Source organism: Macrobrachium rosenbergii, chromosome 10 (genome assembly GCF_040412425.1).
Source record: "Macrobrachium rosenbergii isolate ZJJX-2024 chromosome 10, ASM4041242v1, whole genome shotgun sequence".
Classification (NCBI taxonomy): domain Eukaryota; kingdom Metazoa; phylum Arthropoda; class Malacostraca; order Decapoda; family Palaemonidae; genus Macrobrachium; species Macrobrachium rosenbergii.
The window spans coordinates 69,583,796-69,608,429 of record NC_089750.1 but is presented as its reverse complement, the minus strand read 5'-3'; the positions used below and the strand labels follow the sequence as shown (position 1 = coordinate 69,608,429).

Sequence of the window (24,634 nt, the reverse complement as noted above, 5' to 3'; positions counted from 1 at the left end):
AATCTGTATCAAAATATGCCTCTCTCGACATGCATGTCGGTACCCGAAGGACGCAGAAAGTTTAGTTCTTTAAAAGGCTAACGAATTCCTAAGCATAGAAGGAGGTAGGAAGTTGTGACAGGTGTGCCCTTCCAGGGGCACAAAACCCACCTGAGCCGCTGAAGAGACGAGATCCGTGGAGGGAGTGCGTCCTCACTCACCAAAACATAACACTATTCACTCATTTGCTGCGTCTTTCACATCAAAAGTTAAAACAGAAACAAAATTCGCGGGACCCGAGGCAGCGAGCTAACATCCCACCGCGAACACTAACCAACGTAGACTGACACGACCTCCTGACGGCAACCGCCACATCCCACAGGTAGGCAAGAGCATGTAGATGCCAACTACGGATAACTGTTTACACCGTTATTGTCTTTCTCACTGACATCCATTCACGGTACTTTGTTTTTAACTCTTTCGGCCAGCTTGAAAACCTTAAGTCTAGACCGGAGGAAGATGTCTTTTCGCAAGGCACAGCAGGAAAGCCAGGTGATTTCCTTCCCCTATTAAATCCTCCATGCACGTACAGGTGAACTGCGAATGGACGCATGCGCAGACTTTGTCCCGGAAACATGAAAACCAACCACCTGTATTCATAACGTCTAATTCCCGTTTTGTCCGCCCCTATATACTCCAAAATATACCAGAGACTAGATCTCATAACTTAGTAAGTGAAAGACGCCTGTGATGTGTCATATTCAAAATAATGCAACTTTAGGAATCCGGCCTTGCGTGGAAAAACGAGAATTCTCTCACAAGGTGTATGCAGAGGCAATAACGGTGATACCTGCTTAAGGTAAACTGTTTGGAGAGTGTCCCAATTCAAAGGAATATGGAGGTCAACATGAGAAATCAAACCTACCGCAATGTCGTATGCATCTGATGTGCTAATTTTATCCTTTTCTGCTATGTTAATTACTTTGCCTCTTGTTCTTATTCATATGTTAAAAATTTAAGATATATATATATATATATATATATATATATATATATATATATATATATATATATATATATATATACAATATATTATATATGTATATATCTAATATTTATACAAATATATGTATATATGTAATATATATATAATATAAATATATAACATATGTATATACATATATATCAACTTTATCACATACACAATTGTTCTGTGCATTAGTACAAATATTAACAGGACCTCATTCAAACTGGATGGTATCTAGTGGAGATATTTATTCAAAAAAGTTACAAGCTTTCTAGGAGAAGCAGTCCTCATTTTCAAGTATCCGTACGTTTGTCCTAGAAAGCTTGTAACTTTTTTTAATAAATCTCCACTAGATACCATCCAGTTTGAATGAGGTCCTGTTAGTAAACATACATACATACATATATATATATATATATATATATATATATATATATATATATATATATATATATATATATATATATATATACATACATACAGTGTATATATATAGTATATATGTGTGTGTGTGTGTGTGTGTGTAAATATAAAACTCATTGATAGAGTCACTGGCTCAGGAGGGGATGCCTGGAAATATAAACGCATAGAAGGGAGGAATAAAAGTAGGCTAATGCATATGGAGGAATGATAAAATAAGGGCTTTACTAAGAGATAATTAAAATCGTTTGAAGTGCTCTTACAAGGCAAGACACAAGCGCATTTTAAGGTTCACAAAAGGATGAATGAGGTAGTCAAGAGGTCTCGTCACAGCAGGAAACAGAGGAAAAGGAGTAAATTCTGGAAGTTCAAGCCGAAAGGTCTTCATGTCCCGAAAGCATTGGAGGGCTTGAAAGCTAAATGGCGAGTGAATGTATGGGGTTAACGTGCTGTTAATGAACCTTCAGAATAGTATAATCAAAATGCCCAAATAGAAAGAAGCCTTAAGAAGCGTGCCCATCTCTGACTCAGCAGTGGGGGGATAAACATAGCAGCTATTCATAAAGTCCGTGATTGGACCCCGCTGTGCCGCCCACCACTTCACCCAGGTGTGAGTTAAAAATCAGCGTCGTCTGAGAGTTAAGCAAGGGTCTGAAAATTCCAGAGTACCTGGAGGCTCTATGCTTCTGGCACAAAACTCTCTCAAAAGGGGAAAAGGAGCAAGTTTATATATATATATATATATATATATATATATATATATATATATATATATATATATATATATATATATATATATATAATATATATATGTGTATACATATATATATATATACTTGAATATATATATATGCATATTTATATATATAATATATATACATACATATATATATATACATTATATATACACAATTATAATCATATATAATATATATATATGTATGTGTGTGTGTGTAAATATCTGCAAATATCTAAACAGAACCCTCAAAATGTTCTATTGCGTGCGTGTGATGGCGTACCATTTTCACTGACCGAAAACATATTTTTATTCTTTCTCATGGTATCCATTCCTATGTATCATTCACTGTTCACATCGCCTCTTTCTCTGCTGTAACCTAAAACTCTTTTACAAATGCATCCATCATTGTTTACTTCATTCTTCCAAGCTCACCACAAAACTTGGTGTTTGAACAGGTACAATTAACAATGAATTTTGTGGTTCTTCTTCTCTGAAAGCGTTCAATTATCATGAAGCTCCTCATTTCCTCAGGAAAGACTCTCTCTCTCTCTCTCTTTCACACACACTCAATATATATATATATATATATATATATATATATATATATATATATATATATATATATATATATAATGTGTAACTATATTCATATTTACAGTATATATTTACACATACATATATGTGTGAGAGAGAGAGAGAGAGAGAGAGAGAGAGAGAGAGAGAGAGAGAGAGAGAGAGAGAGAGAGAGAGAGAGAGAGAGTTTTAAAAAAGCACAGGAGTGGAAACTGGGTTAAAGAAATTAAATCCATGCCGAGGAAAACGTTATATATATACACTCACAGAATTCAGAAACTACTCTTAGACTGTACCAATAAAACAGCTGCCCAAGTTGTTAAGGAGTTAAAAGATCTACCAGTCCTCTTAAGAGCTTAAAATATTCCTTTGATTGTCAAGGAAATAAAGGAAAGAAAGCCTTTAGAAAAAAAAAGAAGAAAACCTCAGCACAAAAAAATTATAAAGCTGAAAGAGCTTTACTTTAATTTAGATCATTATTACCTAATCTTCCCGTCCATATCAATCAGCTTGACTGGTAATTATATCTCCGATATAAAGAAATTCAGTAAAATATTGGCCAAAATATGAATTAATAAATAAACAGCAGAAAATAAACAAAGAATATGAAAAACATTGAGGGAAAGAATCCAGTGTACTGTATATGCCTCTGAACAGCAAGTACAGGGCGCCACATATCTTCAAACGGAAGCCTCAAGTATCATAGAACATGAGGAACCAAGAAACTTCTCTGCCTTAATGGAGAACCCATCAGGCAGAAGGGCCCAGAGAAAGGTCAAGTAATTTCACTTACATCCATCTGATTACGACGCAGCTAATGTTCCTCAGCCTAGGTCTGAATTACAACTAGATGAACAACCCTTACTTACGCCCAGAATTAGTCAAAACTACTGAGTTTATTTAGTTATATGTCTGCCTTTCCATTGGTTTGTTGGATTAGTCGGAAACTTAAGCGTGGAATTCTCACCATGGACAAAAAAAAAAAAAAAAAAAAAAAAAAAAACAGTTACTCAGTAGAGTGATAAAGAGGCCGCATACATATTCATGGCATATCAGAAGTTTGAAGAAAAGATATATGACCGCCTAGAGCGCAATCGAAAATTCTGTCCTTAAAAAGAACTGAAATTGATTTTCAAATGAAAATGGAGCAAAATTCGAGCAAGTCATACAAATATTCAGCCATGACAGAATTCGAGAACAGAGCATACAACCTTTGCAGTGACTGGAAGTCGATTACCGAAACATTAGAACACGTTTAACAATTTTTTACCGACAGTGGTTATCGGGACTATACGACAGAAACGAAAAAAATTTTGGATCTTTCTTAGAGTGACCCCCAAGGGTTTTAACCCGGTATGTATCCACCTCTGCGGCGTGTTTAGTACAAGGCCGTCGGGGATGACCGTAAAAACATGAACTGTAAATATCATAAAGATGACCCTGAAGAAAAATTAGTCCTCGATAACGAACCCCCGAACTTTGCTGGGGGTCGCTATCTAGGAAAGATCCAAAACTTTAAAATGCAGACATCTGCAGATAAAGGGGACCAGCGAAAAACTTAAAATCTGTCGAGGAATATCATTTCATTATCTTTGGATAAGAACTAAGGAACTATCGCCGTAAAAAGAACATATTGGAGAAGTGTTACGCTTTTGGTTTCACAATCTTTTCAACTATAACTGGAATGTCATTCCTGGTAAATACAACCAAAGAGACCACAGATCCACCACTCAATCTCCGTACAGAGATACCCAACCGAACACTGCAGTAGAGCAACGTATGATAGGGACCAATGCTGTCTACAGTCAACAGAGAACTAAAAATTGGCCGTCATGCAATAGCAGAGGCTAAGCCTATTTCTTCAAAAAACTCCCACTAAATAAAATCTTTGTATTGTCCTATAATATATTCTGACTTCTGTACACAGATATACATTAGCACACCAATAACGACCACCAAACCAAGAGGGTACTTGAGAAAAACATAACGCAAACAAATGTCTCAACACATCTCCAGAAAACTGAGAGAGAGGAGCAAAGAACGTGACCCAAATACTATTAATTGAAAGAACTAAAAGAACACATGACGGTTTTTTATGATAATATTTTTCTCGATTAAATGTTCGTTTATCGGAAAGAATGAAAATTCAATAATAAAAAGGTAGCGGCAAAACAATAAGTCATGTAAAAAGCTAAAACTGCATTAAGCACTGAAGAAAATCGATTTACGCAGTAACCTGAATACCTTAAGGGTACGAAACGTCTCTATGTAACCCAATAATAATAATAATAATAATAATAATAATAATAATAATAATAATAATAATAATAATAATAATAATAATGTAACAGACGAGCATTTCAATGAGCTTTTTCCCACTGCTGTTTGCGTGGAAACAGTTTTCGCTACGTAAACCGCTAAATCTTTTTTCATGTGTATTTTTATTATAAGAAATAATAATTTAATGTCATTAACATAAACTAATATATCCTATATTAACGAAGATTTCCATGACTAAAACTATTTTTCGATGTTATTCCTATATAATGAAATACTTATTCCAGAAATGCCTTCTAGTCCTGCAGTAGTCATGACCCCTTACTCCGCATTCATCCCAAAAAGTTAACTTTAGGTTTATTATAGTCTCCAGTATATTTAGTTTTCTTTTTCATTCATAGAAAATGGTACTTTCCACGTAAACTAACTTCAAAGTGCCCTCGTCGATGTTTATTTATCCACGCTTACAAATTTTCTTTAAATAACAAGTTAGTAAAAAATGAAAACTACAATAATGTTAAATCAATATATATAAACGAACTTAATATAAAAAATTTGAACGTTCATTCCTCTGTTTAACAGGCCTCTTTATAGCCTAGTCTCTTTCAAGTTGGGTGTTTGTTATAGCCTAGGCTACTCATAAATGCGATAAAGAATTTATATATATATATATATATATATATATATATATATATATATATATATATATATATATATATATATATATATATATATATATATATAAACATGAAGGAAGGGAAACACTGGAGTGCTGAGGCCTTTCGACTGTCTGTCGTCCTTTACTTAGCAGACTGCTAAGTAAATGACGACAGACAGTCAAAAGGCCTGCAGCACTCCAGTATTTCCCTTCTTCGTGAATTTTATTTTATTATTTATATATTCATCACGTTCCAGATTTTCGTGATTCAGTTATACATATACATACATACATACAGTATTTTATCTTTATTATTTATATATTATATATATATTCCAGATTTTATATGATTCATATTATATATATATATATATAATATATATATATATATATATATATATATATATATATATATATATATATATATATATATATATATATATATATATATATATATATATATATATATGAGGTCTGGTTTGACGCCTGGACTCGCCCTCACTAATTGAGATGACTAGCTATTCAAAGTGATCCCGTATTTCAGAAGATTGTTGAGCAGATTATTCTGTCGCAAATGACATCAAACGGTCTGAAAATTGCCGCATTTTAAGGTCACTGGACTATCTCTATTTCTTTAGTCTATCTACCTAGTCGATTCGTTATATCATCTTTGTTTTCATAGAATTTAGGTCAGCCAGCGTATTTTTGTAAGCTAGATTTGTCGTTCTTTTGTTAGAGAATTGTGTTTTTCGGCTATTTGTTCTTATTTACACTTTTTTTTTTTTTGCTCTCACCTTTTTTTATATATTTTGTCTGTTTTTTCTCGATAGACCAAAGGGGTTTCTGCCATTAAATCACAATCTGATATTGCGGTATTATAATGAAGCTAGACAACGATTGTATGAAATTCACAACTCAGCAATCTTGGATTCATCTCATAGTCGTCCATTGTCATGTATAATAATAGGTTATAAAAACTACTAAAATGAATTAATATACAAAAATTAGCTATATTATTCCTTAACGGTCTTGGCCTAATAAAAATAAAAGATTTTATGCAACATTAACACTGCTTTCGGCGACGTACTTTTAAAATCTTTACCATTTCAAGAAGAAGAGCTATTTGGAAGCGTTTACCGCGAATTTAAATTCTGAACATGGTGCATATTAAACTATTTCGGTTATTATCTTTATATTATTAATTTTTAGTATAAATAAAATACTCTTAAACATACAACTAACGTTAAATCCATGCGGTACTTAAAAATTTAAGATTATTAACATAACGCACATTTCCCTCAATGCTGAACGTTGCCAGCATGACAATAATTCGACCGAACAAAATATACTTTATTTAAACCAAAATATTCTTTGACTTTCTTTCATACCACATATAATTTAGAGCAGATTATTAATTTAATATGATATTTATTATGCATATTTACATCAATATGAATGCCTTATATTTATATTAGTCTAAATTAACTGTACCATATCTGAAATACGGGACAAATTCGGCACCAGGAAAGTTCTTCATGGCCAAGTATAACATCAGCTGCTGGACTACAGATGATCTTACTGTAAACAAAATTCCATGCTTCATATAATCTCACTAGCCGTATCGTAGTTTGGCCATGGACGAAGTCGAGGGCCAGTTTAGGCAAGTAAGTGATAATTAGGCAAGGGTAATATTAAGAGACTACGTTAAAATAGGTCAGACTACCTAATGGCCAATTTCACATGCAGGCTATTTGTTAGGCGTAAGGTCAAAGTCTACCCTAGTTCCTGGATGTCTTTTGCTCGTTTGCGACGAAATCTTTGGTTGAGGGCCTGATATACAGTGATTAAGCTCTCCAAATATACTTAACATGAATATGCTACTGTTTATTTAGTACTAGGCTATTTGTCGACTAAAAGCCTAACCCCAGGAACCTCAAAAACTTAGCCCACTAAAAAGCCTGTATGTTTGGATACAGTAGCTCACTAAGTTAAGGCCACATCTTAAAATAACCAAAGGTTCAGAATTTTATCTAACCTGTGGGTTTTGCTTCTCCCTTTGCTCATCTTGGACCTTGTAACCTCTCGCTCTTAAATAACATAACGAACATTATGTTACGTTCGTAACCTAACCTTACAGAAACATTTTGATTGTACTGTGTTTAGTGACATGTTTAACCTTGCGAGGGACTTCTGCTCTGGACCACTGTAGCATAGCCTGTAGGCCTACCCTAGAGCCTTTTCTACTGCTAGGCTTAGATGGTCCTGGTGGTTTCGGCCATTAGCCACTTTAGGCCATAACATCCAAAACAATGTAAGATGTTATGTTTATGGTATTTACCATTATTATTTCATGTTTTTCGTACATCCTCAAGGGGCTGGTACTAAACACGGCGCCCATTTTGCACGTAAACGTGCTTACGGCCGAAACGACCCGAATGCAGCTTAGATGCCCTGTTCAATAGTATTAGGCTAGTACAAAGTCTGCTGTTGGATAGACAATGTGTACCATTCAGACGCTGGGTTTAGCCCTGGATTTCACCTCGGTCAACAAAACTATGCAAACGGTAAAACTTTACTTTAGTTGCGTGGCCTGATTCCCGTCAGTCATTGAGCAGGGCAGGTTCCTCATACATAAACAGGCCTAAAATTTCCTATAATGCCAGGTCCTGACCTAACCAGATCTTACTTACCTAACCTAACTTTGGGCAATGTGCCCTGACCTGGCCGGGGGCCTCAAAGAGGCAGTAACCTGTCCTGGTCGGTGACTGGTGGAATCAGACCGCGCAACTAAAGTAAAGTTTTACCTGCAAACCAACTGGTCTTAATGTGATTATATCATATTAACATGCCTACCTAGCCTCCCCCAAAAGTCCCGTAGATGGTGTACTTACCCAGTCACATGGCCTGTGCCCTTTTAACTATGAGCATTGACTTGTGTGTGAATGTTGAGTGGTGATCAAGGCATTCTCATAGTTCTTCATTATTTTTCATCGTATCCTGTTGAAATAAAGCGAACTGAAAAATCTGTGCTTTGTGCTAAGTTATTTTTAACAATGTTTCACCCATTTTCAGTAATATCATCATATCTGTAATAATGAAAAATGAAACTGCAGTGTATGTTATGATAAGAACAAATAAAATAATTACTTTGGGTTTCAGTACAAGCAAAAAAGAACAAATAAAAACACCACTCGAGTGTCTTTTTCCACCGTGAAATCATGTCTCTATTCCCCATGAAAACTTCCTTGCCACTAAGATAAATGAAAAATATAATGACAAAGAATTTTATTAACTCTTAGCCAATGTCATAGAGGGAAAATCCTACACCAGTGAGAAAAGAACGTATATGCCCAGGGTGTTTGAGGAGAAACTTAGGAAAAATTCTTAACGTAGTTATATCAATCCAACACTGTATGATAGTGGATCCAGAACATTTGCATTTGCATCTTGTTTACACTTAAATGGTACAGTTTTAAATGTCAGTGACTCCCCCAAGATTTTAGGTGTAGCTTCTAACGAGACATTAACTTTTGAGAAGCGTATAAAAAATATTGCTTCCACTGTTTTTCAAAAAGTTGGTGTCTTGGTTGTAGGATACCTTAAATGTTCAAGTACTGATTATATTTTAGTCTTTGTTGTTTTGTAGACTTTGCCACTTAAGAGTAGGACAGCACCCTGAAGCACCTGGTAAGCTGGGGGATGCTTTGTACTGCTCCTGCAGATTTAACTACTGTAGTTACATCAGTAGAAATGAATCAGGACATTTTTTGGGTATGATGCAGTACTTTGGGCGACTGATAACAAATATGAATGCTTTTCAATATATTACAATTCAATTTAGTTAACCATAAGGCTTCAAAAAACAATCTCCTTCACAGTTTTTTAAGTGCTCAGCAACAAAATTGTTGATGGTGAGAGTGGCCTCACCTATCACCTAGCTATTGCTCTGCTAATTATAACCAGTAATATGACACTGGTTCCTTATCTCATTTACATAAATAGTATTGTCTTGTATATTTGTATAGATAGAGCATCTTTTTTTCCATGAAATTAATCATTCTTTTTATTTTACAGTTTAAAGATTTCTTGTATCTCTACAATCAAATCTCTGAAAAGTGCTTCGATTTGTGTATCACAAGGCTGCATCAGAGGGATTTGACAGAAACAGAGGTAAGTTTTACATGGAAAAGAATTTAACAGAGCTTTACTGAGGTATATATCAGAAAACTTGAAATACTTCGCTGAAAGAGTAGTAGAAACATGTCTTTCATTTTGATAACTGGAACAACCAGTAGCTATATGGTACAGTATGTGGTTTTTTTTCCTTTTAAATGTTAGGGAAGTTTAGTTAGACCAAAGAAAGGATGTCATTGCTTAGATGTTTATACCACGTGACTTGCAAAAGTAAATACAGTAATAGGTGGTCACTTCTGCAAAGCCATGATAAATGCTTGAATTGTTTATGGACACATTATGGTGATGCATGTGATGCAAGGAGGCAGTTTTGCAATTTGCAATACAGATAATTGAAAAACTTATCATGAAATTAATGAAAGGTCTGTAAAGTACTTTTCTGGATGCTCCTTTGAAGTGAAATGTAAAAGCTTATGGTATATTCAGAAGGTTCATATAAAGTGACTAGAGTATATGATAGGGTCTTCTTGGACTCCAAGATCATTTGGTAAACATGGCAGGCAGAGATTATTGGTAAGTACTGTATCTGGATACCTCCTCATTTGGCAAGTAGGCAGGTGGATACCTCCTCAGTTGGCCAAGTAGGCAGGTGTTTTGCTAGCCTTCATAACCTATTTTTACTTGCACTTAATTTTTTGAAAACACTAGCCAAGCTATTACTTTACTCCCAGCTGTACAGAAATAGACAATCAGGCCTATAGAGTTTAACATAGTCAAGCATGTGATACAAATCTTTCAGGACATTAAAACCCAAAATGCTTGTAGATCTTAATGTTACTGGGAAGGTATGAGTACTTGATAAAAAAGTAAGATGGAAATTGGTTTTAGCAACATTGCAATGAAGCCAGAAATTTATCTCGAATCCCTAGTCACTATTCTGATAAGCATTGTAAGTACCACACACACTTATGTGTGACTGAGAAGAAACCTCTAAAGAGGGGTGAAAAGGATAAAATTATAACTGGTAAAGAGTAGAATTACTGTAAAAGTATTTACTTAGGCCTAAGAATGACTAGGACAACAGAGGGTTGAATGTTATTGTTAATAATTATAATCATTAGAACAGTTATTTAACCAACCAGAGTCATTTTTTGACAGAGGTGTGAAAATTACAGTAAGACAAGTAGAAGTACATGAACAGCAAAGAGGGAGAAGAGCAAGGAATCAGGTGATAAGTAAGACAGAAAGCAGTACAGCTAAAGGTTTAGTGGACTATGATAAAGAATAATGGAAACAACTGAAGTATCGCCTACAGATTTTTATGTAAGACACATTGTAGCTGCTACCTGTATATGGGGAGTGATCATTGAAGAAGAGAAAGGAAAGGTAGCAGAGATAGCTGATCCCAGAGAGCTGCCATTCTAAATAACAGAAAGGCCAGATGTAGTTTTGTCAAATGCAACAATAGTACTGTAAAGGAATAAAAGCCTTGAGCAGAGTTTTTGGATAACAAGGCAATATGCCAGACCCTGCCAGATGTTTTAGATATGTTGAGGGAAGTGACAGAACATCCCCAAATGAATGTTTATTTGGTGAGTTTACATTGTACCTCGGCACAGTGAAATATATTATGTAGTACATGTAACATACCTATATTGCATTCAGGTAACGCATATTATAAAAACGTATAAAAGAATGTTGTTCAGTAGGCCGATGGTAGATTCACTGAAAGATTTGATGCTGATGTAGGATGCCCTACCCATTTTTTACTTGATTCCTGAATCATTTTATACCTCCACTGACTGTCACCACCTGCTTTGTTTTTTAACATGTTTGCTTAAATTTGAAGTCACCTTACCTCTGTACATTTATACATAATCACTCATGCTGCGAGCCTCTTGGCTAATATTCTGATAAAAATTTGGTCTAGAAATACAATCCTCAGCTATGAATGGGAAATTATTATTGAATTTTTTACATGTGGAAGAACTTAAATTTACCATTGTTGACTTTCTATTTATTAACTATCTGTTTACTAACTTTGTTTTTATTACAGACTGCCTGCGTGGATACATGTGTAGGAAAACATGTCAGCGTCAATCACAAGATAATGGCTGTGTATTCTGAAGTTCAGCCTATTTATATGCAGAAGCGTTTGGATGAAATGAACAAACAGATAGAAGCTCAGCAGCAGATGGCAGCACAGCTTGAAGAACAGCAGAATCTCCAAACAGAACCTCAAGTTTAGAGTTTAGATCCAGAATATTGCAAGAGTTTAGGATCCAGCATCTTGCAAGTTTTAAATAGTTTCATATGAGTAATGGCGCAGCTCCGAAGGTTAACTTTGATTAGAACCTTGGTCCATAGATCCTATTGCCTACCCCTCTCAGCACAGCTGCTGAGTCCCCAGCATTTCACTCAGCATGGACCATTACCTGTCAGTTTTCCAAAGCCAGTTCGTCAACTTACAGTGAGTGCTGTCAGTCGATGCAAAGGTGCTACTGAAGCAGACACTGGTGAAAAGCAGTCATTAGGAAAGGTTGATTTAAAGTTCCAGTTAGTATTTACATGTAAAGTGTGCAGCACCAGACAGACAAAAGTCATATCTCAGTTAGCGTACAAAAAGGGTGTTGTCATTGTGACTTGTGATGGCTGTGCAACTAAGCATTTAGTGGCTGATAATCTTGGATGGTTTTCTGACTTAGAAGGAAAGAAAAACATTGAGGAAATCTTAGCAGCCAAAGGTGAAGCAGTGCAGAGAGGATTAGCATTCTCTTATTTGGAACTTGGGGAGGACAGTGTACAGGCATCAACATCCAGCACCATAGACTATGAAAAAGAGGACGAGCAGAGGGCAGCTGATGCTTGGAATGTTGCACAAGAGACTCTTAAAATGATGGCTGCTGATACAGGAACTCCATCAGATTCTAATGACGAAGGTAGTAACAATGGTAAGAGTCGGTAGTTCTAAACTGATTTTGTAGCAAGTTTTCATGAAATACAGCAAAATGGGAACAACCATAGTCCTTACTGTCTTGATGGGTTTACCTGGTGCTGGTAAATCAACTCTGTGTGAAACTCTTGCTTCAGCAGCCAGTGAAAACCCTGATCTTGTAGATTTTATTTTCATTCATGTTTGTTTTGATACTTTGATTCCATTGTCTCTTCAAGAGAAATTTGTTGAGGCTAAAAAAGCAGGAGTTGAAGATACAGCTGAGAGTTGGAAACAAGCTAGACAAGAAGTTTACTTGAATGTTGATGAATTAGTTAGTTGTTTGAAGACTGAAAATTATGATTCTGATGTCTTTAAGTTTTTTAATGTACATAGGAATTGTATAGGGAAAGACTCTAGGTTTGTTATACTTTTAGATGATAATTTTTATTACCGAAGCATGAGGTATGAGTATTATCAGTTAGCTAGAAAACACACAGTTGGATTTATGCAGATGTATATTGATATTAATTATAATGTTGCCATAAAGCAAAACTCGAATAGAACCCAGAGAGTTCCCGAAACTGTAATACAAAGTATGGCAGAGAAGTTTCAGCCTCCAAAGCCAACAGAAAATAGGTGGGAAGATCCAACTTTTTTGACACAGTCTTCAGATGGAACTGACTTAAAGGGCCTCTGGGACATGATATTACTGAGTATGTCATCTCCAGTATTGCCAGTTGAGAACAATGAATTTGAGAAAGAAGAAGCAAGACTCATATGCTCACGTAATGTTGCCCATCAGGCTGACCTGTATTTGAGATCCCTTGTTGGTAAAACTATCAAAGAAGATCAGAAAACTGGTTCCAAGAATAACAAAGATTTTGCTGCTCAGGTTAATGCAGCTCGACAGTCGGTCATGGTTTCTGTACGTAAAGGTTCACTTCTGTTTCCACCAAACATAGCAGAAAATATTGATGATACTAACAGGGAATCTTTTGAAAAGTTTCTTCGAGAAGAATTCAAAAGGAATTTGTAATATAGTACATTGTAATTAAACTGTATGGAAGTTTATACGGATAATTAATTGTGCAGCCTTATCCTTTTTTTGTCGTCAAGTGTATTTGATTACACACTGAAACAAGTTACATATATTTGTTAGTAGGGAATCCTTTTTTGCATTTCATGTATTAAATCATTTTAGACAATACTTCATTTGACCGTTCTATGTGGTTGTTAGCTCAGTTTGAGTAATAATGGTATTGTGTTCATACATTGTGGAAACCTGTCATCTTGCTTTAGCCTTGATGTCTGTATAATCATGTTTACTTGTCATCTCTAAAATGCCTTAGGTGTCACTCATTAGGCAAATTCTGTGTTTGATGTATTATACGTTTTGTGAACCTTGTAACAAATATATTGCTGCACTTTAAGGCTATCCAATGTGCTTTTTCCCATTTTTTATGGGGTAAGCATGATGCCTTCTTTTGAAGGACTTTGATTTGGCGTTGGGGTAGACCGTAGCCTTGATCGGCTGCCCTGCCTGACATCGCTTAGACCCCAGTAGCACATGTGTACATGTATCGTACCAAATCCCCAGCTCCCTTTCTCCCAGCAGCAAGGATAGTTGAGTGGTTAGGTCGACAGTTCGAGACGTGTGAGGTGTCTGTTATGTTTTTAGAAGATGTTGGAGTGGCTTTGTTTGTGTGTGTATTAGTCTGTAACACCCATTTGCTTTCAGCAAACCTATCCGTTGATTACATACATAATCTTGGGGTGTCTACACAGATAGCAAAGTGTCCACCTCTCTGACCAGTCGGCTGCAGATTTGAACCCACGCCACAGACCTCTATGAAGTCCGAGGCTGCTGCTCTACCGACCTAGCCATCGAGGCTCTACTTTAAGGCTGTCCAAAGTAGTATTTAACATGACCAACATTCAACTGGAACAAGCCAACTTGCTAAGCAGGGTTCAACAGGCAGACTGTCTGTATGTGAAAAACAAGTTTATAGTGAGAAGAAAATTACCTGTGAATAAAAGTGCAGTAGAAATAAAGCAACAAAAATAATTATGTATGCAGCAGATCAGAAGACTGAGGTACTGTAATGGTGCTTTAAAGTACTGTTGTATCCTCTTTTACACTTGAGTATCAGTAAAGACAAAACTACCCAGAAGAATTTTCAAATTTAATAGTGAGAGGGGTGAAAGACTAATGGTGCTTGGTATTGTGACAATGTAGCACAGCAACAGATGGAACTGCAGCCTCACTGCATGGTTCCAAACTTGGCTGATTTTTATTTGCCCTTGACTTGGCTAACCTGAGGTTAATATACAAACCATATTACGAAGTTATCTAAGGCTAAGTGTTGTCATTCAGTTGTTGATGCCTTATATAGTTTAGTTTAAGGCTTTTGAATGTTCCATATGACATTGTTCTGACCTGGACCGCTTCTAATGTATTAACAATAAGACTAATGTAAAGTTAATACAGTATGAATCATTAAGAGGTGTAGTTATTAAGGTAAAATGCCAATACCCAGAGAACCAAGATTACTAGTTATTTGCAGATTCTCATAGGGTTGCTTTGAATGATTTCTTCTGGATTATGAGGTGTAAATTGGAGCAAGACAATGTTGAAAGAAGCTGAACAGCCTGGTTGGAAGAAAATAAAAAGACATGAAATGTTGATAGCAGACGGCAATGCACCTGGAGCTGAAGAAATGCTATGGAACTTGTAGCACTGTACTGCGTAAATTTCAAACTGTAGGGTGTTCCCCACTACAGGTCACTCTTTGTAGATGTCACTACCCAAGGATTCTGAATATGGAATGATAGTGTTACTTTTAACAGTAATCTTTTTCTCAGCACTAAAAACCTACTCAGTGCTCCCAAAAAGATGGGCATTGATGCAGAGCATTCTCCATCAACATGGCCCATACAAGTGTCATGTACATCAGTGTGTGTTTCGACCACTGGTTTTATATTTTTATATTTTAGGCAAAGCTTCCAGAAGTATGGATTTCCTTTATCCCTGCAATGGTAATTAGGATTTAGGCTATGCTTAGTCAGTTTTCATAAGCTGTGTTTCTGCGGGAATCTCTATTGCCAGCTTCACTCCCCATGCCTTTAAAATTAGTGAATTGTTCTCACTGTTCAGAAATAACACTTGTCAACTTTCTATTTAGGTACTTAAGTGACATACAGCACTGCTCAATTCTGAAGGTTTTTCATTTCCTTTATTAAAAAGCTGGGGAAGCATTCCTGGCACTGCTATTGATGATGATGCTTGCAAGCCTTAGCTTTTGACATCCTTCAGCTACTTTGTATGTAGATATTTGCTTGAATTTTTTTCATTCGTTATTATCATACGTATTTTACTACAGTTCCTTTTTGCACTGTTTTTCATACTCCTTTTTGCACTGTTTTTCAAACACCTGTATTGGCCGCCTGTTGTGTGGAATTGTGCTTACCAAATTAATCAACTTGGGCAGTTTTTCAGAAACTCCATCCCATTGCTTATAGTTGATATGATGTGCCAAGAAACCCTGAATTAGAACTGAGAGGTTTCTATTGAGTAATTTTTGTTTCTACTCTAGTCATTTTTATATATGACCAGCACAGTGGTGATTCCTTGTTAGGCCAACTTTATCATTATTATTCTTAAGATGAAACCTCTTCATATGGAACAAGTCCACAGGGGCCATTGACTTGAAATTCATGCTTCCAAAGAATATGGTGTTCATTAGGAAGAAGTAAGGGAAACTTGTTTGTATCATGCAAAGTATTACATTTGGGAACCAAGGAGACAATTGCTCCAAGAACATCACTAAGCGTGAGGGGAAGCTAAGGATATTGGACCCAATGCTGGTGGTTAGTACTAAGGACTGTCTTGATTTGCATCATAAGAATACAGCATTGATTTGCAATACAAAGAACACAGTACAAATCAGCCGGGAGAATTATGAGGTAAAACACAGTACTGCCTGCCTGGCTGGTACCAGTAGAGCTATCATGAAAATACTCAGATACCTGTAGGGGACATCTCAAAAAGAAATTACAGGAAGATGGCTTAAAATATCCAAGCTGCAACACCCAATCTATAAGAAGTTATGGCTTAATAATACTAACATATGAGCTTTCAGTTTGTGAGCACTGAGCTTGGTAACATCAAAGTCCCTCTTGGCTCACAATGCTTGCTCATAATTAGAAGTTTGTGCTCACTGTGGTTAGCCATTGAGATGGTGCTGTCATAACACAAATGCCAGAACAGCCAATCTAGAAGTATCTTGACCTCTTCAAGTAGCTCTAGAGACGGCCATTGAAGGGGAATCAATCAACCCAGTGCATAATTGCAAGTACTTTAGTAAACGGTATTGTCCCCCCTTTTTTTGTGACTCTAATCAGTGAAGTTTGAACAAAGGACAAAGCCTTAAAACTCTGAACACCTACCAGAGGTAACTACAGTAATATTAATGCATCATAAATATTCTATGCTTGGCAAGATTTAGTTTGGCAGGAGGTCCATCTTCATGGTTGGGCCTGTGAAATTTGCAAAAGTATATGGATAAAGTCCACAAATGGGCTGAGGAAAATTGTTGCCAATGTCCTGCCTCTAAAACTGTTGCCATAAGCATAACTAGATGCAGGTAAGTGGAGGAGGTCCTATCAAACTCATGCCTTAGGTGATAGCATTTTACCTCTTGAAAAAAGAAGTTAAATTTTTAGCAAGAATTTTGACAAAAGGTAACTTGGTCAAGTCATATCAACTAGTTAAAATTCAGCCATAGAAACATTCAGTACATTTTAAGGATGGTGTTTGGTGTTAGCTGGGAGCTAAGAAAATATTTGTCCAGATTATCTGATTCCCTATGCTGGAATTAACTAGACAGGCCTCTTGAATATACAGTACTCAAAACCTTGTCAATCCAAACAGAAATAATTACGAACAGTGTACAACATGGGTCTGAGGCTTTTAAAAAGTCCTTATGGTGATTACAGTGATTTTCCCATGAAAGTTAAAACATTATCTTGGATAACTATGCAAAAAATAAAAAGTTCCTTTAAGAATCTAATCTTTAAGGTTCTTTAGAAATGTAACTTGAAGGTTTGGTACAAGATTATACAGACTTTTTCAGATTAAATAGTAAAATGGATTGAAGGACATTACTACACAAAGAGAAACAGATCTGTAAGTCTATAATCTCACTATTCATCTATGGTTTATCCCTGAAACCTCATCCTACTTTTCATTCTATGATGAAGAAAAATATGACAATGGTGACATCAGAACAAACTGCAGGCATAACCACACTAAATGAAAATTAAACATACTGTTTTTGACAAAACTTCTCTTTTAAAAAGAAATCTATGAATTACAATGAGATAAAAGATAGGTTACTATAAATTTTTGCACAGCACATTAGATAAAATTAAGGGCAAAAGATTTAGTAGTAGTGCTATTGCAGGAAAATAAGAAAATTATATTTATACCAAGAGATAAATAAGAATTTGTAATGTAACATCTATGTGGTATGTAGACATTTCCTCCTTTACCTTATGACAATCACATTAGTTGGAAATAATACCTATGAATGCTAGGCCACAATCAAACAAGGTAATACTGCTAATATAACACATTTTCTATTGCAAGTTGTAACAGTATGTGTTAATACTTTCCAGAACATGCAACAAATGTAATAAGCAGCAAATAACGCCTTATAAAAACAGCCATATGAGTTGACAACAGTTATGTACTTCATCTGATTTGAAGAATAATGTGGTAAAAACTACAAAAGGGTGTAAGCATATGTCTAATGAGTTCACAAACATGAGCATACTATGGAATGTAACTCTGTTCAATTCATTCAAGCATTCAGCCAGCTATGAAGCATTTTAACCATCGAACATCTGTTTTACGGTGGGAAAAGGGGTTTGGTGGAAGGTTTATTAACTATTGTCAAGAATGGCAGGACAAAATTTGATGAAACCTAAGAGTTATATTGATTGAATGACCATCTCTTCATGATCAACTTTTAAGAGAAATCATAGCCTAGAATACCTGTTTCTAAAGCAGCAGATCATTAACTCTGAGCTGACTATTACAGAAAAGTCATCACGAGGCTAAGGTCATGGAATGAATACGTCTGCCGAGTGTCATCAGAGTCTGTTCCTCAAAAAAAAAAGTGAGGACACGGCAAATATCAATCACTGGAGTCCCTCCACTTGACAGTTAACCATCACCAAGTACAGTCAATTAATTTCAAGGCTCTGTTTAACTTAATCGACTATATTGACGGTACGTTCGTATACAAAACTCTCTAAATGTAAGTGTGAAGCATGTAAGGCCTAGTAATAAAACATCCTCTGATGCAACCAGATCAAGAAGGAAGAGAAATGGGTTAAGTGAAGATACAAACGCTCTAGTTTAGCAATTCTGTTCCTTCCCTTTGTCAATATGGGGTTGGAGAAGCAAAATCAGAATTAGGAAATCAAATTCATTAAAAGTTTAACAACTACATAAATTTTCCATCTGGTTCCCTCTACCCTTTGTGATATTCGGGCGTCACAGATCCCGGGTCAATGTCAGTGATACAAACGGTTGAAAAATTTCAAATTGTCACAATAAAACAACCACGTAATTTCGTCGTTACATTACATAATGTAAGCTCTGGAAAAAATATCTAGCTCATTAAAGTAGTTCAGAAATATAGAAAATTGTAACCATGGACTTGAGGTCGAAGACTTCTAACACTTTGGAGAGTAAAAGATGACAAAATAATGATCGATCTCTAATTTGGCAAATGCTCTGTAAGTGCATTAACCAATGCGATTCAAATTCAGTTATATAAAAGGTAATATTAATCACATCAAGATATGATTATCGACTTATTCCTAATTTTTAAAAAATACACATTTTCAGTCCAAGTCCAGAAAACCAATAAGAGAAAGTTTCATTTGGATTACGTTGTTCATGTGCGAGAGAGGATGCTCTGAATGACCACTCAGTCAATTGCTTTCTGAAAGCAACAGCTAAAAAAGTAATTACAATAACAGAGATGCACTTTCTTTTTAGAGCAGATTCTCCTGTTTGATGTTTAAGTGCTTAAGTTACTTGACTTCGTCGCTTTAATGCGATATGGCACTGGTTCTTTGATATAATTTAGTGGTACCGCAGTCGAATAAGGCGGGCAGTTGCTGTATATTATGTAAGCAAGAGAGCCATTTGTTTCAGTCTGGGACACTCTTAAGAATAATCCAACCGCTAAGATGCGACAATATCTAGATTAGCGTCAGAGGGACTCTACATGTATGTAGACGAAAGTGCAATGTGGAATTAAAACATTTCCCTCGCTACACAGTAGGCCTAAGTGCCTTGCATCAAGCCTAGGCTTAACTACCTTACTACCATAACGTTAACATTAACCTCTAGCAAAATAAGCTTTTTACTAACTGTTGGCCTAGTTCGAAAGCAAATCAAGAAGCCAAAGAAACATCAAGAATATTGCGCCGACAAATCCCATCCGGTACATTTCCTAGAACGAGAGTCACGACAAACAAAAAAAAACAAAAAGATTATCGCCAATTAAACCCACCCGCAGTCACCTCTGTCACCAACCGCTGTTACATGAAACGCAACCTCAACCGCCAACCCCGACCACATTGGCTGCCGGCAATCAAACCCATTCAGTTTCTGCTGCTTGTGTCAGCAAAGAGTTCACGGGAAACAAACGGTATATTTTCCTCTTATTCATGGGGGTTACGTAGTTTATGTACAGCAGTTCAACAGATTACATTGTGGGGGAAAGGACAGAGGAAGAATTAAATGGTCAATTAATGGCTGCCGTTACGTATGAGACTGGAATGGTGAAGGGAAAATATGGAAGCGATTCTTTTGCGATTATTCATAAATGGTTGAATTCACGTTTAATTGTTTATCTTTGCCTACTCATATTTTTTCTATTAGTATAAGCAAGGAAGGTTTACGAATAATGTATTTACATTTCACTATATCCATATATACAACACACACACACACACACACACATATATATATATATATATATATATATATATATATATATATATATATATATATATATATATAGTGTATAATCCCTAAGTTTCCTTTCTTCGACCCACAATAAGTATTAAAATATTTATTTCACTTTTAAAGATAAATTAGCTCCTTATTATCTTCCTCTTTTTTTAGTTTTTGTCACTAGCTTTGGAGTGTAAGAAAAACAACAATACTCGATTCAAAGACACTTTAGAATTCCAGGTTTTGCAAAAAGAATAACCTTTATCCATGGTTGCTATCGTCATTAATTTCTACTGTCACAAAAGTTTTCGTCTCAAAGGTACTGTGACAAAACGATGTCATGGTTTTCGACCAAGTTTAAAGAAATCAGTTCCTAGACGTCGCTCGGAAGAAGAAGAAGGAAAGAAAACAAAAACAAAAACCAGGCCACAGACCCACACCAGGATTTTAGTCTAAGCTCCACGGTATGAGTCACCTTGGCTCAAGGCAGCAAACCAACGCACTTGCATAATCGTCTGGCCTGTGGCACCATTTCTCTTGGGGAATATGAATATGCATGAGAATTATGGAACGCGCTGCGTTCTTATCATTTTGCTGCCATCGACTAAGCCTCTGTGTTTAATAATTTCCATGGGCCTACACAAAGTTTTCCCGACGGTTAATTAAAAGCTGTCTAGTGTCTGGGCCTGTAAAGCAAGTCGTTGGTTGATAGAAACTTAACGAACTTTATTGAGCATTTTTGTCACCGATTCAGTTTGATGTAAATATACCTAAATAGATTCGTTTGCCTCTGTGTGTAATATTTTCAATAGGCCTACACGAATTTTACCCGATGTTTAGTGTTCTGTTTAGCGTCTAGGCCTAGCATATCGTTAGTAGGTTAGCTGACAGAAACTGAACGAACTTTATTAAGCAATTTTATCGCCTATCCAGTCTGATATAAATAAATCTGCACAGATTCGTTTGTCTTTTAATCCATGTCAAGTACGTCCCAGTGAAACTAACAAAAATAGCACTGGAAAGCTACGTAAATATTTGCTATCCTTCCGCGTTAATCACATGAAAATAATGCCGAGTCATGCTTTGTTATGACTTGACGGTAACTCGTTCGGAGAGGGCGCTGTGACTGACAACAGTTCCTTGCAAGCAGAAACTAATTGCAGGAAAACGCACAGCCGGGGGAACTTTAAGAAACAACAGCTGTTTACTAAAACACACGGGTAGCGTTGGCATGCACTTAGACTAATAAATACCCGTCTTTAAAAGGCAATGAAACCTAGTAGGTCAGTTCAAAAGTAAGCAAATAAGCACACAGAGAGGTTGGTGGGAAATTCTTTTTTAAACATTAAACTTCACGTTTTAACCTAGAATAAAGGATCACCTACAATTAGTCTGATGATAAAAAATATTGTTGTGGTTGTCAAAATAAACCCAATAGAACAAAAAGTCTAACACGTATTTAGAATGCAATCTCAACACAAAAGTTTAATCTTCAAGAAGCAAACAATATTTCTAAAACAGTGGTTCTCAACCTGGGGGGCGCGCCCACCTAGGGGGCCGTTAGCAATTTCCAGGGGAGGCGCGAGCCCTAGGGAAAAATTAAAAATTCTCTAATTATATTCATTAATCTCTTAACAAGAGTGAGAACTAATATGCATAAGTTTATGAAAAAATGCAAAAGTGTCGCCTTATAACGTCAGTTTACGTTAGTAGTCTACTGCTCTAGTTAAGACTCGTTTGGCTTAAGAATAAAAACACCCCATCTCTTTCTCTTTACTTTTCATTTCTTATTTCCTTTAAATCTGAGAGAGAATTTTACTCACAGACGAAAGGGGGGCGTGGAGGGAAGGACCAATTCTCAGAGGGGGCGTGGTAATAAAAAGCTCAAAAACCACTGTTCTAAAAGATTAAATCCATTCTGTAAAACAGAATATCAATCTAAATTAAAATATAAATAACTCAATAATTACTTATGTTACGCGTCATTATGAGAAACGAAATGGGTAAAATCCCGTCTCGAAATCTGTTTTTCACGGAATGTAAATATTACGAAAAAGACTTATCCAGTCCTTTGTTCAAATAATCGTCTTAAATAACAACTAAGCTGGACACAACAACAGGAGAATGCTACACCATATAAATAGGGCAGGAGGGTGGTAGGAGCAGGTCTGTTTTTCAAAAGACGGGCAAAACGTTTTAGGAATGGAAGGGGATGGAATATGAAATTTAGGCCAAAGGCCGATCGCTGGGACTTATGAGATCATTCAGTGCTGGAAGGAAAATTGAGAGCAGAAAGGTTTGAAAGGTGTAACAGGAGGAAAACCTCGCAGTTGCACTATGAAACAGTTGTTAGGAGAGGATGGAAGGTAAGATGGGAGAATAAGAACGGAGGTACAGCACTAGGAATGAAAAATGTTTCAAGAAGAGCAAAAGAAGGAGAGATTCAAATAGAACGACACTTCGTGCAAAGCGCAAAGATTAACCCAAAACATATATGGCAATGCTGCTCAGTGTTTCCCCACGGTAAACTTCTGTCACAGGGGAGAATGAACGACTTTTGTGCTCCATTTCCACAAGCCTCGAAAGTTATATGGACACAATGAATACTCTTGAGAATATCGCTTAGCATTTTAAGGTATGCTTGTCTTTGAGGAAAATAATAATTATCACATTCGTAATACGCGAAATACGGTTAAATATGCATAATTACGGCATGTTTACCAGAAAGATTCTCGGCAGTCTCTTGAACGACAGAATTGCTGGCACAATCTGTAAATGGGACATAAAATAGACTAGACATTATGGCAAGTCCAAACAAATTTGAATCAAAGGCGATTCAAAATGAAACTGAAAAATATAAAAATTAAGAGTAATAAAAAGGAGAGGGAAACAAAAATACAAATGGAATGAAAGTAAATGAAAATTAACTGATAATGAAGGATTATTTAAACGAAACCGAGTTTAGGCCATAGAATTAAATTTGAAAGTGATGCAGTTTTAAAATTAATTATCAATGAAGAACAAACTTCACTTAATGGAAACCAAGACTTTTTATCAATTTCCTTCATAGCTGAAAAAGCCAGTGTTATAACACATATTACAAGAGATACAGGCCCAAAAGAAATCAACACTGAATAATACCTTCCGCAGAGGACAGTTATCATTGAGAGGTTCCGCAAGGCTAGCAGACGAACCGTGGTAATTTTACTCTTTCCGACCGCTAAAGAGAAGAATAAAAGTCATTCTGCTGATTCACGCTACTGATAATTATGCTACTAACTGCGTGCAACTTTTTACTTTTCTCGTGAAATGCGTTTGAGGCTTAAAACAAGAGAGTTATAGTAATTCCATTACTTCGAGATGCGATGGGAATTCATCGTTTCTGTACAAGTTGATTTATGATTAATATTATGATACAACAGGTTGGTTTATTACGATTATTCTTCATTTAATGGCCACCATTTGCTCAACAACCCAATTATATCTTATAATTCAATCAGCAACATCATTAAAGCAACAAGAATTAACGTCCAACCCTGAAAATGACACGAAAATTGCAATGAGAGAAGTTCAAGCGATCTTGCTCGAGAGAAAACTTATCGTTTCCTGACCATGAATTGTTTGCCTCTCTCTCTCTCTCTCTCTCTCTCTCTCTCTCTCTCTCTCTCTCTCTCTCTCTCTCTCTCTCTCTTTTTTCCTTCCGGCTTTCGTTCCGTGATCTCCCGTAACCCTTCCAGAAAGTTGGCTCCGCCCCTTCGTATGACCTCGCAGCCAATCGCGTGGCACGACCGAAGGTCAAGAGGGCGGGGATCCTCAAGGGAAGGATATAGTCGCCTCCGTTTCCGAGGAGGAAATTT

At 36.2% G+C, this 24,634-nt stretch overlaps 4 protein-coding genes across 8 annotated transcripts in view; 3 read left to right on the top strand and 1 right to left on the bottom strand.

The window, feature by feature from the left end:
* Positions 1-8,580, bottom strand: part of LOC136842796 (hillarin-like) — a 154,557-nt gene extending 145,977 nt beyond the window's left edge. For 2 of the 5 annotated variants that reach the window (XM_067110645.1, XM_067110644.1), the window contains exon 1: positions 151-325. The gene's annotated coding sequence lies outside the window, so the exon portion shown is untranslated. Of the gene's footprint in view, positions 1-150; positions 326-8,564 lie in introns of those variants that run through there. The other 3 variants (XM_067110643.1, XM_067110641.1, XM_067110642.1) reach the window with 3 other exon arrangements.
* LOC136842803 (mitochondrial import inner membrane translocase subunit Tim10 B) lies at positions 7,147-13,813 on the top strand. The gene is made up of 3 exons (XM_067110660.1): positions 7,147-7,337; positions 9,748-9,843; positions 11,864-13,813. The coding sequence occupies exons 1-3, from the start codon at positions 7,308-7,310 to the stop codon at positions 12,053-12,055; spliced, it is 318 nt and encodes a 105-aa protein (XP_066966761.1). The 5' UTR covers positions 7,147-7,307; the 3' UTR covers positions 12,056-13,813.
* On the top strand, positions 12,128-13,813 carry LOC136842802 (DNL-type zinc finger protein-like). Its single transcript, XM_067110658.1, has one exon. It carries the CDS (start codon positions 12,128-12,130, stop codon positions 12,770-12,772), a length of 645 nt encoding a protein of 214 aa, XP_066966759.1. The 3' UTR covers positions 12,773-13,813.
* On the top strand, positions 12,801-13,813 carry Pstk (Phosphoseryl tRNA kinase). The gene has a single exon (XM_067110657.1). It carries the CDS (start codon positions 12,801-12,803, stop codon positions 13,776-13,778), a length of 978 nt encoding a protein of 325 aa, XP_066966758.1. The 3' UTR covers positions 13,779-13,813.
* Positions 13,814-24,634: the final 10,821 nt, after the last annotated feature.